This window comes from Octopus bimaculoides, chromosome 9 (assembly GCF_046866305.1).
Source record: "Octopus bimaculoides isolate indiv1 chromosome 9, ASM4686630v1, whole genome shotgun sequence".
Taxonomy (NCBI): Eukaryota; Metazoa; Mollusca; class Cephalopoda; order Octopoda; family Octopodidae; genus Octopus; species Octopus bimaculoides.
Genome location: NC_142936.1, coordinates 69,010,566 through 69,026,198, shown reverse-complemented (window position 1 = coordinate 69,026,198; position 15,633 = coordinate 69,010,566). Strand labels below are relative to the sequence as shown.

Genomic DNA, 15,633 nt, shown 5'->3' with positions numbered 1-15,633 from the left:
TGGCTGGATATGTTTTTCACAGAATATTGGAAACTAATAAGACCACATCTATAACAATGATAATCATTTGTAAGTATCACACTATGTCAATACAAGGGGTACTAACACACACACACACACACACACACACACACACATCTATATGAGTATAAGATAAGCTTCTTTCAATTTCCATGTACCAAATTCGCTCACAAAGCTTTGGTTGCTTGAAGGCTATAGTAGAAGACACATGCCCAAATTACCATGTTGTGAGACTGAACCAAAAGCCACATTGAAAGGATTGTTGTTGATGTTGCTGCTGCTGCTGATGATGATGATGATGATGATGATGATGAAGATGTCGCACAGTATCCAATATTGTGATGCTGATTGGAGATATTGTGTTTACCAGGGGTTTGTACTTTGTGTCAAGTCACAAGGAACTCAGATAGACAATACCTTATGCAATATTCATGAAGTTCCAAGTAAAGCCAATTTTTGCAATACATCTAGATTGTTGGGTATTTCTGAAGTTTTTGGATGTTTCTTCAGGTTGGATGGTATTGAACCCAATGCTCCGATGACAACCTTTATGGTTGACTCTTGTAGCAGCCACATCTTGAAGATTTCAATTCTCAGGTTTCCATATTTATTAATTTTATCTCTTTCTTTCATGATAATATGTTGATCTAGCACTAGCACTGCCATGTCGTTTATTAGGGACTCTTGTTTGTCCCTCCTAAAGGTAACTATATTTTGCCTTTAGTGCTCTAACACCTTGTCTGTCTGGAAGTCAAAGTCCCAGACAATCTTTGCCTTCCCCTTTCTGTCCATTACCTTTTCCAGTGTATATTGATACCAAGTACCCATTACTTTGTATCCATACTTCCGGCATGATAGCCAGTGAAGGTTTTGGACTTTCACAAGCACTAACAATGTGAGTCATGCTTTCAACCCTCTTCCCACACATTCTGCAGTGGCTCGTTGTACAAATCCCTTTTCATTGAGTTGGTATTCAATGCCTGATCCTGGGCAACAATGATTAGGCTTTCAGTCTTCTTTTTAAGGTCACCCTTGCTGAGTCACCTCCATGATGCTTCCTGGTCTTAATCGACCATACATCAATCATCAGGCAATATGCCGTGCTTGTGAAGACTTGTTGAACTGAGTGAAATCGAAATCATAGTTATAGCCAATGCAAGTACTGCCTGACTGGCACCCATGCAGGTTGTACATAAAATTGTGGCTAATGGCAATGCCGCCTGACTGACTGCCAGTGGCACGTAAAAGGCACCATTTGAGTATGGCCAATGCCAGTGCTACCTGACAGGTACCTATGCTGGTGGCACGTAAAAAGCACCCACTACACTGTCAGAGTGATTGGCATTAGGAAAGGCATCCAGCTGTAGAAATCTTGGCAAATCAGATTGGAGCCTGGTGCAGCCTCCCGACTTGCCAGTCCTCAGTCAAACTGTCCAACACATGCCAGCATGGAAAGTGGACGTTGAGCGTCGATGATGATGGCCATTGTCAGTTTGTATTGAATTACTTTGATCAATACTAGTTTGATTACATCAGTCAAACCAATTAATTCAGTAAGACAGCCATAGAAAGAGCTGTTAATATAAAACCCAATTGTTCAGATATGAGTGCCCCACCTTTTTTTTTTGTATCACATTTCTTTGTGTATCTTGTATCATGTGTGTGTAATACATACCATATGCTCTTCGCTTGAGCAACTCCCTAGTGTCAACCAACAACATATATACATATATATATATACATATACATCGGGGAGAATATACAAAAAATAACAACAGACGAGGACAGGTGGTGTAAATAACAAAAGTATGTGGGTAGGGGTGGGTGGTGGGTGTAAGGAATTGGATGGGGTGGAGTGGGAAGGTAGAGTAGGAGTGTGTTGGGGTGTGGTGGGATGAGCTTATGAGGGGGTGTTGACGAGGAGGGAGAAGGGGAAGGTGGATGTAAGAGAGGGGGAAGATGGGTATGGGAGGGGAGAGGAGAGAGGGTGGGTATAAGAGAGGGAAGGGGGATGGAGAGAGGGGGAAGGTGGGTATGGGGGGAGGAAGAGAGGAAGAGAAAGAGAGTGAGAGAGAGGGAAGAGGGGTATGGGGAGGAGAAAGAAAGGAAGAGAAAGAGAGTGAGAGAGAGGGGAAGAGAGTGAGAGAGTAAGGGTGAGAGAGTAAGAGTGTAGAGAGTAGGAGAGTAAGAGTGAGAGAGGGGGGAGTACGAGAGAAGAGAGTGAGAGAGAGTAAGAGAGAGGAGAGAAAGAGTAGGGGTGAAGAGAAGTGGGAGTGGAGAGAAGTATGAAGAGAGGTGAAGAGACGTACAAAGAAGTAGGAGTCGGAGCAGGAGGTGGGGGAGGGGAGAGATGGGTGGTAGGAGGGAGGGTGGGGGAGAGAGACAGGAGGAGGGGGTTAGATGAAGAGTGGAGGGGAGTTGAGCCCATGTGGCGCAAAGGAGCGAAGATAGAAGATTAATCCCTGTTCACGGCGCAAACGGGAGTCCGGATGGCCCCTGTGCATGGACAATCCAAACACAGACAGGTGTTGCCGCAAGGAGTGGCCGGCAGAACGGAAGTGGCGTGACACCGGGGTGTCATTGCCGACGTTGATATCTCGGAGGTGTTCCGCGAATCGGTCGGCCAGGCGGCGCCCCGTTTGTCCGATGTACAGGGATTGGCAGAGAGAGCAGGAGAGGCAATATATGATGTTGGTAGACGTGCAGGTGAAGGAGTCGGTGATGCGATAGGGTCGGTGATGGGTGCTGGTGAGGAGGGTGGTGTTGGAGAGGTAAGGGCAAGTGCGGCAGCGTGTGCGGGAGCAGGGGAACGAGCCAGGTTGGGAGGTTGGGTTGGGGAAGAAGCTGTGGACCAAGAGGTCCCGTAGGTTGTGGGCTCGTTTGAAGGAGGGGAGGGGTCGATTAGGGAAGATGTGGGAGGTGGAGGGGTCGGACTGGAGGCGCCGAAAAGCTCGGAGAATGGAGCGTTGGAGGGGTAGGGTGGTGGGATGGTAGGTGAGGGGAAAAGGGAGGCGGGAAACGGCAGGGCGGGTTCTGGGGGAGAGAGCAGATGCACGGTCCACAGAACGTGCTCTGGCAAGGGCGGTGTGGATGGTGGTGGGTGGATATCCACGCAGGCTAAAGTGGTGAGCCATGAGTTGAGACTGAGTCTCAAAGTCATGGCTGTCGCTACAAAGTCTGCGTAGACGGAGGAATTGGGAATAGGGGATGGAAAGTTTTGTGTGTCTAGGGTGGGAGGAGGAGAAGTTGAGATAGGAGTGTGAGTCTGTGTGTTTGTAGTGGATGGAGGTGCTAAGGGCGGAGTGGAGGATGCTGACCGAAATGTCGAGAAAGGGGACAGAGGTGTCAGAGACAGTACAGGAGAAGTGGAGGGCAGGATGCAAAGATTGAACGAAAGAGAGGAACGAGTCAAGATGTTCGCGGGAGAGAGAGGTGGCACCGATACAGTCGTCGATATACCGACCGTATAGTTCGGGAGTGGGACCAGTGAAACTGGAGAATATTTGGGCCTCAACATAACCAACGAAGAGGTTCGCGTAGTTGGGGCCCATTCTCGTCCCCATGGCCACTCCCGAGAACTGCTGGTAGATATCTCCCGCGAACGAGAAGCAGTTGAGAGATAGGACAAGTTCGGCCAGACGAATGAGTGTGGAGGTGTCGGGTTGTGGGTTGGGGCGTTGGTCTAGAAAAAACTTCAGGGCACGCAGCCCCTCGTCGTGGGGGATCACTGTATAGAGGCTCTGGATGTCTAGAGTGAAGAGAAGCTTAGAAGGGCCGGGAGGGAAAGAGAAAGAGTTGAATAGACGAAGCGCGTGGTTAGTGTCATGAATGTGGGAAGGGAGAGAAGCCACTAGGGGGGCGAGGACATGGTCTAGGTATTTTGAGATAAGCTCGGTGGGGCAGTTGCAGGCGGAGACGATGGGGCGGCCAGGGTTGTTCGGTTTATGGATCTTGGGGAGGAAGTAAATGGTGGGGGTGCGTGGGGTGCGAACAATAAGGTTGGAGGCGGTGGCGGGGAGACGGGAGGAGAGGATGAGGTCATGGATAGTGGAGGACACAGTCTGTTGGTAGCTGGGCGTGGGGTCGGAGGGCAGAGGGCGGTAGAATGAGGTATCTCGAAGTTGACGGAGAGCTTCGGCCTCGTAGAGGTCCGCGCGCCATACTACCACGGCTCCACCCTTATCAGCCGGTTTTATGATGATGTCCGTGCGGCGTCGGAGGGATCGAAGGGCCGAGAGTTCGGCTGGGGAGATGTTGAGTCGAGATAGACGCCTGGAAAAGTTAAACCGGCCCACAGCGCGTTGGCAGGCGCCCGCGAAAAGATCAACTGCCTGGAACTGGCCAGGAGCAGGCGTCCACTGGGATGGTCGTCGGCCCAGGTCAGTGAAGCAGTCCTCGTTGGGTGCGGGTGGTGTGTTATGGAAAAGCGCACCCAACCTAACGCGGCGCACAAAGCTGTGGACATCAGCACGGGTTTGAAATTCCTTGCAGGATGGAGTGAGTGGGATGAAGCGCAGACCCCTATTGAGGACGGAGCGCTCCGCCTCAGAGAGAGGAAGATCTGGGGGAATGGTAACGACAGGCTGAAGTGGAGAAGGGGTGGGTGGAATAGAAGTAGGAGGGGCGGTCGGGATGGTGGAGGGCTGGGAGGGAGGGGTGGAGTGTGTGTGGGAGAGGCAGGGTGGTTGGGTGTGGGTGGGGAATGCACATCAGGGAGGGAGAAGGGTGGTGGAGGGGTTGGGGTAGTGGCATCGGGTGTAGAGGAATGGAGGAGTGAGTGAAGTTTGCGGAGCTTAGTGTCGGTAAGAAATGCATGAAAGAGATGATTAAGTTGAATGATAAAGCGCAATGTATTGTGAGCATGGGAGGGTGACAGAGAGGAGAAAAATATGGAAAAGGCTGGAGGAAGAAGGCGGTCGATAGTGTGGATTTTAGAGAGATTGGAGCGAATGGTGGCCCGCATAAGGCGGTAGGATGTGGTGCGGAGTATGGGTAGAATGGTGGTAGAAGAGTGGAGAGTGGGGTGGAAATGGAGGCGGAAACTCTTAGGGATGAGGCGGTGATGTAAGCAGCGACTGAGAAACGAGTCTTCTTGAATATGAGTAAGTAGAGTCGTATAGTAGGTTGAAAGTATAGAGAGGGAAGTGTGCGGAGGTATAGTTTTAGGCGGTTGTGGAGAGTGAGTTGGAAAGATTTGTAGTCAGGCATGATGGAACGAGAGAGAAAAGAAAATTAGACGTGGGAAGGAGAATTACAAAAGGTGTGGTGGAAAAAAACAAGCGTGATGAGAAAATTGGACGTGGAAAAAAAGGAAAAAAAAGAAAAAAAGGGGAAAAAAACTGGAAAAAAAACTTTTTTAACAGGTGTGGGGGAAAAAAATAAAGGCATGAGGAGAGAAAACGAAAAAGGGGTTGTGAGAAGAAAATATATGCGAGGTGGGAGAAAAAAACAAAGCAAAAAGGAAGATGGGACAATAGGGAGAAATGGGGTGACAGGGAGAGAAGAAACGAGAGGAGAAAAGAAAGGGAGGGAGAAGAATACAAAGTAATAGGTGCAGATTAGAGAAGACACATTAGGAACATCCAGAGTACGAAGAGACGGTAGGTGAAGGAAAGTAAGGTAAAAAAGGATGATAAAGGAGGTTTACAAAAGTGGAAAAGTTCAAAAGTTTTTTAGACGTCGTGGTATATTGAAGCGATTTCCAATCAGAAGATGGGTCCAGTGTAATCCGTGGGTAGGAGAGGTGCAGCCGGAGGGTATAAAGTTCAGAATCAAACAGTCCAGATCCAGAAGGAAAGAAGGTAGAATCCAAAAGTTGGTAGTGTGTGATGAGAGGAGACAGGATTAGCTGGTGCGACCACGTGAGCGTGTATTATATGTGGGAGAATATACAAAAAATAACAACAGACGAGGACAGGTGGTGTAAATAACAAAAGTATATATTAGTATGACGCTCGGGAATACGGAAAGTCTTTGACGTTTCGAGCTACGCTCTTCAACAGAAAGAATACGGAGACAAGGAGAAAAACACGGAGAAAAAAAATTGAATAGTGTTCAGTCAACGGTCAATCATAATAATGGCCGATCATAACAATGGCTGACCGGAAGTTAGAAATTCTTATTTCAGGAGAGCTAAGAAAGGGGGAGATAACAAACGGTGATCGGGAACGAGGGGCTGTGTGTGGGAGGTAGACTGCTGGTGATCTTGACGTATGTAGTGTGAAAATGGGGGAAGGGAGAAAGGGAGAAAGTAGTTGGTCAGTTGTAGTGTGTGCGTGGTGTGATGCGAGGGTATTGGTGTGGTGTGCGTGGTGTGATGCGAGGGTATTGGTGTGGTGTGATGTGAGGGTGTTGGGAGGTGGGGAAGGCATGGGTGGAGTGTGGGGTAGAGGTAGGGGTCTGTGGGTAGGGTGGGGTATGTGGGTAGGGGTGGGTGGTGGGTGTAAGGAATTGGATGGGGTATCTATACGTATGAATGTATACATATGCATCTATGAATATGCTAGCATAGAAAGCGGACGTTAAACGATGATGATGATGATATACATATATAAGTGTAGATATATATACACATATACGCGGTAAACTAATACATCCTGGTGTTGTTTACACCACCTGTCCTCGTCTGTTGTTGTTTTTTTCGTAAATTCTCCCATATATATGTAAGAATGACCGTGCGAACCGAAAAGGAGAAATGGTGACGAATGGAAAAACAGGACTCCTTTATTTAAACGCGTCACACGGTCGAACACAAAAATATATCAAATGATATACATATATGTTATACTTCAATAACATAGAGATTTCATAAATGGCCAGTAAGGAAGACAATAGAACACAACCGATAAAGATGAATAACAGTAATATTTATTGTAGCATTAAAATGTATGTCTGTGTGAGTGTGAATGCGACATAATGAAAACATAATAAAAGACAGGCCGTCGTGTAAAGAAAAGAGTGTGTGTAAGTGATACATGTATGTGTATGCGTGAGATACAGCAGATAGAAAAAGAGTCAGTAACACATACAAGAATTTACCAGTTCTTAGAGTACACAATAGTAACAGTCTGTATGTAAGAAGTTGAGGCGTGTGTGGCAGCGCGATCACTCGTCATGATGTTAGGGCTTCCATGCCAAGCCGGGTTCCTGTATACAGATGTTCCTCACAGGCTGGAGTTCTTGTCTGTTGTCTATTGTGGCGAAGGTAAATCGCACTAACAGAATCGAAGAGAGATGTGCCGCGGTTGTTTGGTTAGCTGGTGTATGTATAGAAATCATGTTGACGATGTTGGCGACGTCGGTGGCGAATCTTGTAGTTCGTAGTTGAAGTGGTGTTGACGCTGGCGGCAATGATGGTGGTAGTCGTAGTGTCGTGTTGACTGGCGGCGGCGATGCTGGTAGTAGTCGTAGTTGTACGAAGCTGTGATTATGGTCGCTGGAACTGCTGCTCTGTGTAGTACACAGAACAGGTCTCTAAGAGATCTGAACCGAGACGAATTTGCCGGGTATAATTTAGTATATTTAAGGCAAAATAGGGGCTCCAGAGAGGTATTAGAAAAACACTATCACGTGACCTTATTAAGGGCTGTGATTGGTCAGTTTGCGTTCTGGCGGGAACGGTATGAAGCAGTTGCTGCTTCAAATAATAATTAGTCATGTGAGGAATACAGTAGGCTGTTCTCTACTACACCCGAACTTGATTATATTTATAACAGCGAGAGAAGATGGCTTCTTTGTATATAATGGCGATCGAGGTGTTAGTTTCACTACATATATATATATATATATATATATATATGGCCAGTCAGAAGACAGCACAAGGCTTCACTGTCTGGTTTGGCATGACTTTTACAGCTGGATGTCCTTCCTAACACCAACCATCTTACAGAGTGGACTGATACATATATGAGTGTGTGTTTGTGTGTGTGTGTGTGTGTGTGTGTGTGTATGCATGTATCGTCATCATTATCATCATCATTTAATGTCCGCTTTCCATGCTAGATTGGGTTGGACGATTTGACTGAGGACTGGCAAGCCAGATGGCTGCACCAGGTTCCAATCTGATCTGGCAGAGTTTCTACAGCCGGATGCCCTTCCTCATGCCAACCACTCTGACAGTGTAGTAACTGCTTTTACATGCCACCGGTACGAGGGCCAGTCAGGCAGTACTGGTAACGGCCACGCTCAAATGGTGTTTTTTATGTGCCACCAGTGGCACTGGCAACGACCTCGCTCAAATGTTTTTTCACGTGTCACTGACACAAGTTCATCATCATCCAAAAAGTGCTTCCCATTCAAAAAAGATTTCATAGTTGAGAAGAGGTGGAAGTCGGATGGTGCGAAGTCGAGAGAGTAATGGTGAATAGGTAGGATTTCATAGCTGCAGGAATGTGCTTTCATCTGGGCAACATGCACATTGTGAACTGGGGTGTTGTCTTGGTTGAGGCAGATTCGTTTGGTCAGCATGTCACACCTCTCTACTTTGATGGTGTCCCACAATTTTTGCTGCAGAGAAGCATAATATGCCCCATTAATTGTGGTGCCCTTTGCCAGAAAATCCATCATCACTATGCACTGGTCCCAAAAGACTCTGAGCATCACCTTGCTTGCTGAGGGTTGGACATGAGCCTTCTTTGGAGGTGGTGAGTTGTCATGTTTCCATTGTTTTGACAGGACTTTAGTCTCAGGATCATAGTGATGGACCCTTTTTTTAATCCTGTGTGATAAGTTTACTGAAAAAGTCCTCCTTGTTTTCTTGGCACATTGCCAAGAGAGCCTGGGGTCAATTGACTCTTTCCTGCTTCTGAAAAGGTGTGAGCTTCCAGGGAATCCATCCTGCAAACAACTTCTGCATGTGCAAATGGTCATGAATGATTTTTTTTCCACAGATCCTACACTTATCTTCACTTCTTGGGCTAGTCACCAAATAGTTATGCGGTGATTCTCCAAAATAGCAGCTTCCACTTTACGATGGTGTCGTCATCAATAATGGTGGAATGTAGTCATCCAGGAATAGGAGCAATTTCCGCCAATGTCCAACCACATTTGAACTGGCGTTGCCAGTGCTTGACTATATCATATGATGGTGCATCGCCACCATAAACTTCTTTCATCTCATCGAAAGTTTCTTTTGGTGTATGACCTTTCAAGTTTAAGAACCTAATCACTGATCTACATTCAACTGCCTCAATTATAACACCAGCCATAAAAGACAAAGGAATACTAGTGGAAAGCTGCAATTTACAATGTAACATGTGGAGACGTATGATTGTACCTGTACAAGTTCCATTTCCTGCCATAACCAGAAATGGGTCAGAGGAATCTTTAATGAACACCCATCATGTTAGGAAGGGCATCCAGCCATAGAAACCATGCCAAATCAGACTGGAGTTTGATGCAGCTTTCCAGCTTGCCTGGCCTAGTTAAACCATCCAACCCATGCCAGCATGGACAACAGATGCTAAATGCTGATCATATATATGTATATACACTTATTCATACATACATAAGTATGTATAAAAGTAAGCCCAACTTGTGGCCAGTGCCAGTGACATATAAAAAGCCCCTGTACCAGTGACAAATATAAGGCACCAATGCCAGTGACATGTAAGAGGCATCTGTACTGGTGACATGTAAAAGGCACCTGTGTGAGTGACACATAAAAGACACCTGGTACACTCTGTGGAGTGGTTAGCTTTAGGAAGGGCATCTAACCATAGAAACCAAGTCAAAGCAGATATCAAGTGATGATGATAATGAATGGAGTGAGGTGTGTCTAGAACAAGCTAAATATATAAGCCTTTTTCCATTTGTTTATATTTATTTTTATTTATCGGTAGTATAGTGATAAATATCCCTGCCTGTCACATGAGAGACCAGGCTTTGATTCCTTGCCAGGGAGACGTTAATGCTGTCTTAAGCACAGGTGTGGTTGTGTGGTAAGAAGCTTGCTTCACAACCACATGGTTCCAGGTTCAGTCCAACTGCGTAGCACCTCCAGCAAGTGTCTTCTACTATAGCCTCAGGCCAACCAAAGCCTTGTGAGTAGATTTGGTAGATGGAAACTAAAAGAAGCACATCGTATAATTTTTTTTTTTTTTTTTCTTAAGTTTCAGCTTAGAGCTGCGGCCATGCTGATGCACCACCGTGTTGCTACACTGTTATTACAGGGAGCCTCTTACAATATGTGGCACTTGGTGAAGAATGGAGTTTGATTTAGCAACCCTCATTTGCACCTCCTGCCGCGAGGTAGGTTCATCTGGGACTCTCGATAGGAAGAGGTCCAACTTTGATTTAAAAACTCCTACATCTACTTTGTGCAGATTCCTCAGGCTCTTTGGAAGAATATTAAAAAGCTGTGGGCCCCTGAATCCCAAGCTGTTGCAGTAACTGGTCCTGAAGCGTGATGGCATTGCTGGGATCTTCTGGCATTGGTGTAGCTTTCAATGCCAAAATTTGGCACAATTCCTTCCAGGATCTTCCAGATGTATATTACTGCATACCTCTCCCGCCTTCTCTCCAGGGAGTAGAGTCTTAGCTGTTTCAGCCTTTCCCAGTAGCTGAGCAGTTGCAAAGAGACAATCTTCTTTGTGAATCTCCTCTGGATTGCTTCAAGGTCTGCTGTTAATTTCAGACTGGTGGGTGACCACAGCTGTGAGCAGTAATCCAGGCGGCTGAGGACGAATGTCCTCCAGAGTATCATCATGGTTTCCTTATCTCTGGTTCTGAATGTTCTCAGGATCCATCCAGCCAATCGTCTGCACTTTGTTGCCATTCTGGTAATGTGCACTTGGAAAGAGGTATCATCACTCATGTCGATACCCAGGTCTTTCACTGATTTAGGCTCTGGGATTGAAATTCCCTGTGGACCAGTGTACTCTGTAAGTTTAATATTCAGTTTTGGACGTTGGTAGCGCAGGGCTTGGAATTTTTCAGCATTAAACTGCATATTATTGTCCTCAGCCCATCTGTAAACTGAGTCCAATTCCTGCTGCAGGTGTGCAACATCACTGGAATTCTGTATTTTCTGCGAGACTTTTGTATCGTCTGCGTAGCTTGCAAGAGTGGCTATCCGGGCACTTGAAGGCATATCCGAGAGAGCGACTATAAAAAGCAATGGTCCCAAGACAGTGCCCTGTGGAACACCGCTCATTATTTGTGTTCTCATAGAGGTGGCTCCATTAGCCACTACTGCCTGACTTCTATCTTTCAGAAAGTCATGTAACCACTCTCCAAGTTTTCCAGCTATGCCAAGATCACGCAGTTTGTGGCATATCACACCATGATCCACTTTGTCAAAAGCTTTTGCAAAATCAAGGTATATTACGTCCACATTTGAGTTGTTGAGTAACTGCCTCAACACCCAGACATAATGTTGTTAGAGCTGGGTCAGGCAGCTCCTACCTGGTCGAAAGCCATGTTGGGTATCACTCAGCAATTTATTTTCTTCAAGGAATGCGATCAGTTTTCCTCTGATTATCCTTTCCATGACTTTGCTGATGTGTGAAGTCAGAGAGATAGGCCTATAGTTTTTGGCATCTGCTCTGCTTCCCCCTTTATGGATTGGGCATATTATTCCCTCCTTCAGCTTGCTTGGCAGTCTTCCGTTTGCGAGAAAGCTCTGGAAGAGGATCTGGAGGGGTTTTGCCAGGGCATGCTTACACGATTTAAGGAGGATTGCTGGGAAACCATCAGGGCCAGCAGTTGAGTTTGTGTCCACTTCATGTATAGCTAGTAGTACATCTTCTTCGCTAATGTTGATGTATTCCATCGTAACTGCCTCCCTGGTTATAGGGGAGGTAGCAAAGAAGTCCACTGGTTTGTTCACTTGTCTGTGCTCCAATGGACTGGTGAAGACACTTTTGAATTGCTCATTCAGTACCTCACTGATCCTAGTTGGACTGTCTGTATATATATATATATATATATATATATATATATATATATATATTTATATATTTGTGTGTTGAAGTTGTGTTGTCCTGTCTACATAAGCTCCGTAGTTTGTATATTTACAAAACATTGATGAACATGTAGTAAGGTAAGTTCTAGTTATATTGTAGTGAATGCTTGTGTGTACGTGCGCGTGTGTGCATGCGCATGTGTGCGTTCGAGAGAGCGAGAGAGAAGAGGAAGGGAGAAAGAGAGAGAGAGGGGGACATGTGAGTGACAGCCCCCACTTCGGTGATTGCATTTGAAGTTACTGTCTTCCAGTTTTGTCCTAATGCGTTTTTTTTCCCCCTCATCAGTTTTGCTTTACTTTATTGGTAAGTGTCTACCTTAAGTCTCGTCTTTTTAAACTCTCATCTGGTGCCAGTCTGCTATATCTGTCCTCATATTTGTCCCGTTAAAGTACCAATGGTTTGTTTATATTAGAAAGGACAGGGCCACACATAGTTATTTCCCCTTAAAAAATTACAGCAGTATTGTTTTACTCTTTTTATTTTATTTTTTTGCAATTTTTTTCGTTTTTCTTTTTTCACAGAAGTTTGAACATTGGCGAACCGTGGAAGATTCTTCTGGACGTAAAGAAGAAGTCTATACTAAAGTAGGAGATGGCCAAAAACACACGATAACCCGTAAAGTCGATTCAGTGGGTAATGAAGAAGAAACTGAAGAAGTACAGACCTTGGGAAACCGTATGTGTATTGCTTCTTGTTCTGTAGTTGCTTTGTCCTTTTATTGGTTTCAGTTATTACACTTCTATTTTATCAACTCCTCTTTGCTGAACTGCTAAAGGCACATCTCCCCATGCGGAGGAAAACACAAACACTTGCATATACACACACACACATGCATTATTTATAAATATATACTAGCTTGAAAACAGCACACTGTGCGGACTTCAGAGCTAGCTCCTGCTAAGGGCTAATTGGGCCTGCGGACCAAAACTAAAGAGAGCAAAGCATTTATTGGTACCCTACCAATGTGGTATTACTTCAAATTCAGTTTAAATGAAAAAACTTGTAAGTTCACAAATTTCTGGAGTTCTTTTAAAATTTGAATTTTCAACTGTTAGCATATAACAAATCCTCATCCAGACCTGATCCCAATGCTGGATGTTCAAGAACCAAATAATGGCCAAATTTTTAATCCCTGGATCATCCTAATTTCAAAAAGGTATGATATGTCTATGTAAAGTAAATACAGACTGAGATACATGGGTCCCAGATGGGCAGACAGGCAGAATTTCGCATTTATTATTATTGATTAGCCATCCTTGATTCTCTATCCCATTTCTCTCTTTATCCACCTTCTTGTACCTTCAGGATATTACCTGTCACCTCAATTCAACTATTCTTTTTCCCTTTCCTGATGGGGTACCCATGTACTTCCATTACAGAAACACCACTGTTCTTGCCCTTCTGTCATATATTAGTTTCACAAAACCCAGCACAAAGCCATCTCTCAATGCTGCAGCCCTACCTTGTCAAGAGTCTTTTCTTACTATTTACTTGGTGGATTCACTTGTACCAGTGCCACAAAAAAGCACCCAGTACATTCTGTAAAGTAATTGGCACAGCTTAGTGAACTGTGCATTATGTTCTTGAGTGAAACACTTCATTTCATGTTGCTGCAGTCCACTCAGCTGCAAATGTATAACCTTGTGACCGATTGGTTTGCAAGGGTGAGATGGTAACTCAAGAAAATCACGCGAAGACCATTGATTTGTGAGAGCCATACAAGCCATGTACAGAAATACTATCAGTAAGGTGAAAATTAGTAATGAGTATAGTAACTACTTAAATGTACGAGTAAGAGTTCACCAGGGCTTGGTTCACAGTCCCCTCCTATTCATTTTAGTACTCCAGACCATGACAGGAATTTAAGAACAATTGTCCCTGGAAACTACTGTATGTTGTTTGATCTTATTATGGAATTGATAGTAGAACCAGAAAAGAAATTGCTGGAAACAAAACCTGTAATCAAAGGCCCTTAAAGTTACTTAGCAGAGACCAAAGTTCTAGTAAGCAGAAAAACAACGAGGACTTTACTTTCTTCAGGAAAATAGCCCTTCTTGATATGTAGGAAAGGTGTTGGTAGAAATTCCATATGGTATACCAAGTACAAGCAATGGGCACTCAGGAAGTGCAGTGGAATCACAGGAAGGTTAAAAGTGAAAGTAGATTTTGAATGTGGCAGATGTACCAGAGCAATAAGTACTAAGGACACAGGAGATAGATTCTCTCAAATGCTTAGGAGGTTCCCGACAGTTGGTAGATAGTTTCTGTTTTCGAGGTGACTTAATTAGCAGTAGAGGATCTTTTGAAAGTATAATTGCTAGACTAAGGATAGAATGGAAAAACTTCAGGGAGTTTTTACCTCCTCTGTTAACAAAAGGTCTTTCTCTCAGAGTGAACAGCAGATTGTATGATGCAAATGTGTTATGAGAAAAATTGGGCTTAAGTGAAATCAAATGTAATGTACAAGGGAGAAGGCTCTGTTGGTATGGTCATGTGACTTTTATGAATGACAATAGCTGTATAAAGAAGTGCTGATCTCTTAAAGTGGATGGAACTTGTGTGGAAGTGGGTAACCTAGGAAGACATGGGACAAAGTAGTGAAGGTTGTTCTCAAGTTGTTGAGCCTCACTTGGAGATAATAAAGTTACTGAGATGATTGGCATTTCACTAGGGGTCATCAATAAGACCCATCTATCACTGCAAAAGTGAGATCCTAAAGTCATTAGCTTTATGTCCATGCACTTACCAGGCCCTGCCACATCATCCAGTCTCTCCCATTCAGGCTTTCCCTACCTCTCATCTTCCTAATACCCATTCCACATCTAACTATCTTCCCCCCTACTACAATCCTTCTCCATCAAGGGTCTTTTCTTTGTCTAGCAAGTAGCATGGTGATCTTCACTCATACCAGTGTCATGAGAAAAGTACCCAGTACACTCTGTAAAATGGTTAGTGTTAGTAGAGGCATCCAGTCATAGGAACCATGCTTGACGTATTCCTTCAACTCGTTTGACTTACCTTCAGACTGAATTCGATAATAGAAACTGTACAGAAACCTCACTGTTTGTGGTGTTGCCTGGTAGTACAGTGCATTTGCATAGGTGCAGGCATGGCTGTGTGGTTAGGAAGCTTGCTTCCCAGTTGCATGGTTTCGAGTTCAGTCCCACTGCATGGCACCTTGGGCAAGTGTCTTCTGCTATAGCCCCGAGCCGACCGAAGCTTTGTGATTGAATTTGGTAGGTGGAAGTTACTGCCGTGTGTGTATTTGTCTGTGTATGTGCTTGTGCCTCTCTCCCACAGAGTGAGGGAGAGATTGTCATTGTTTGATGGAAACAGTATTACGCTGTTTATGTTCCTTGTAATCATTATGATTGGTCACTTTGTTCTTTCAAAGATCCAAAGAAAAAACAAAAATTCATTGAAAAACAGGTTAGGGTTGATGACAAGAAGAGCATCCAGCAATAAAATACTTCCTCAAATAAATCTCCATCAAAACCTATGCTAACATTGAAACAAAAACATCACCATTAATAAAAAGAAATGAACATATGAAGAACAAAGATATTTAGTTCTTAGCTTCATTATATGTATATCTCTCTTCTTGCCACTAATCATTTAATTTTCTCCTGATTTTAGCTTATGAAGACCA

At 44.5% G+C, this 15,633-nt stretch overlaps 1 protein-coding gene across 2 annotated transcripts in view; it reads left to right on the top strand.

Moving 5' to 3' along the window:
* LOC106883743 (uncharacterized) overlaps positions 1-15,633 on the top strand; it is a 40,797-nt gene that overhangs the window by 24,946 nt on the left and 218 nt on the right. For both annotated transcript variants that reach the window (XM_089357674.1, XM_089357673.1), the window contains 2 exons: positions 12,506-12,659; positions 15,621-15,633. The exon at positions 15,621-15,633 is cut by the window's right edge and continues 218 nt beyond it. In XM_089357674.1, coding sequence (XP_089213800.1) covers positions 12,506-12,659; positions 15,621-15,633 — 167 coding nt within the window. The remainder of the gene's footprint in view (positions 1-12,505; positions 12,660-15,620) is intronic.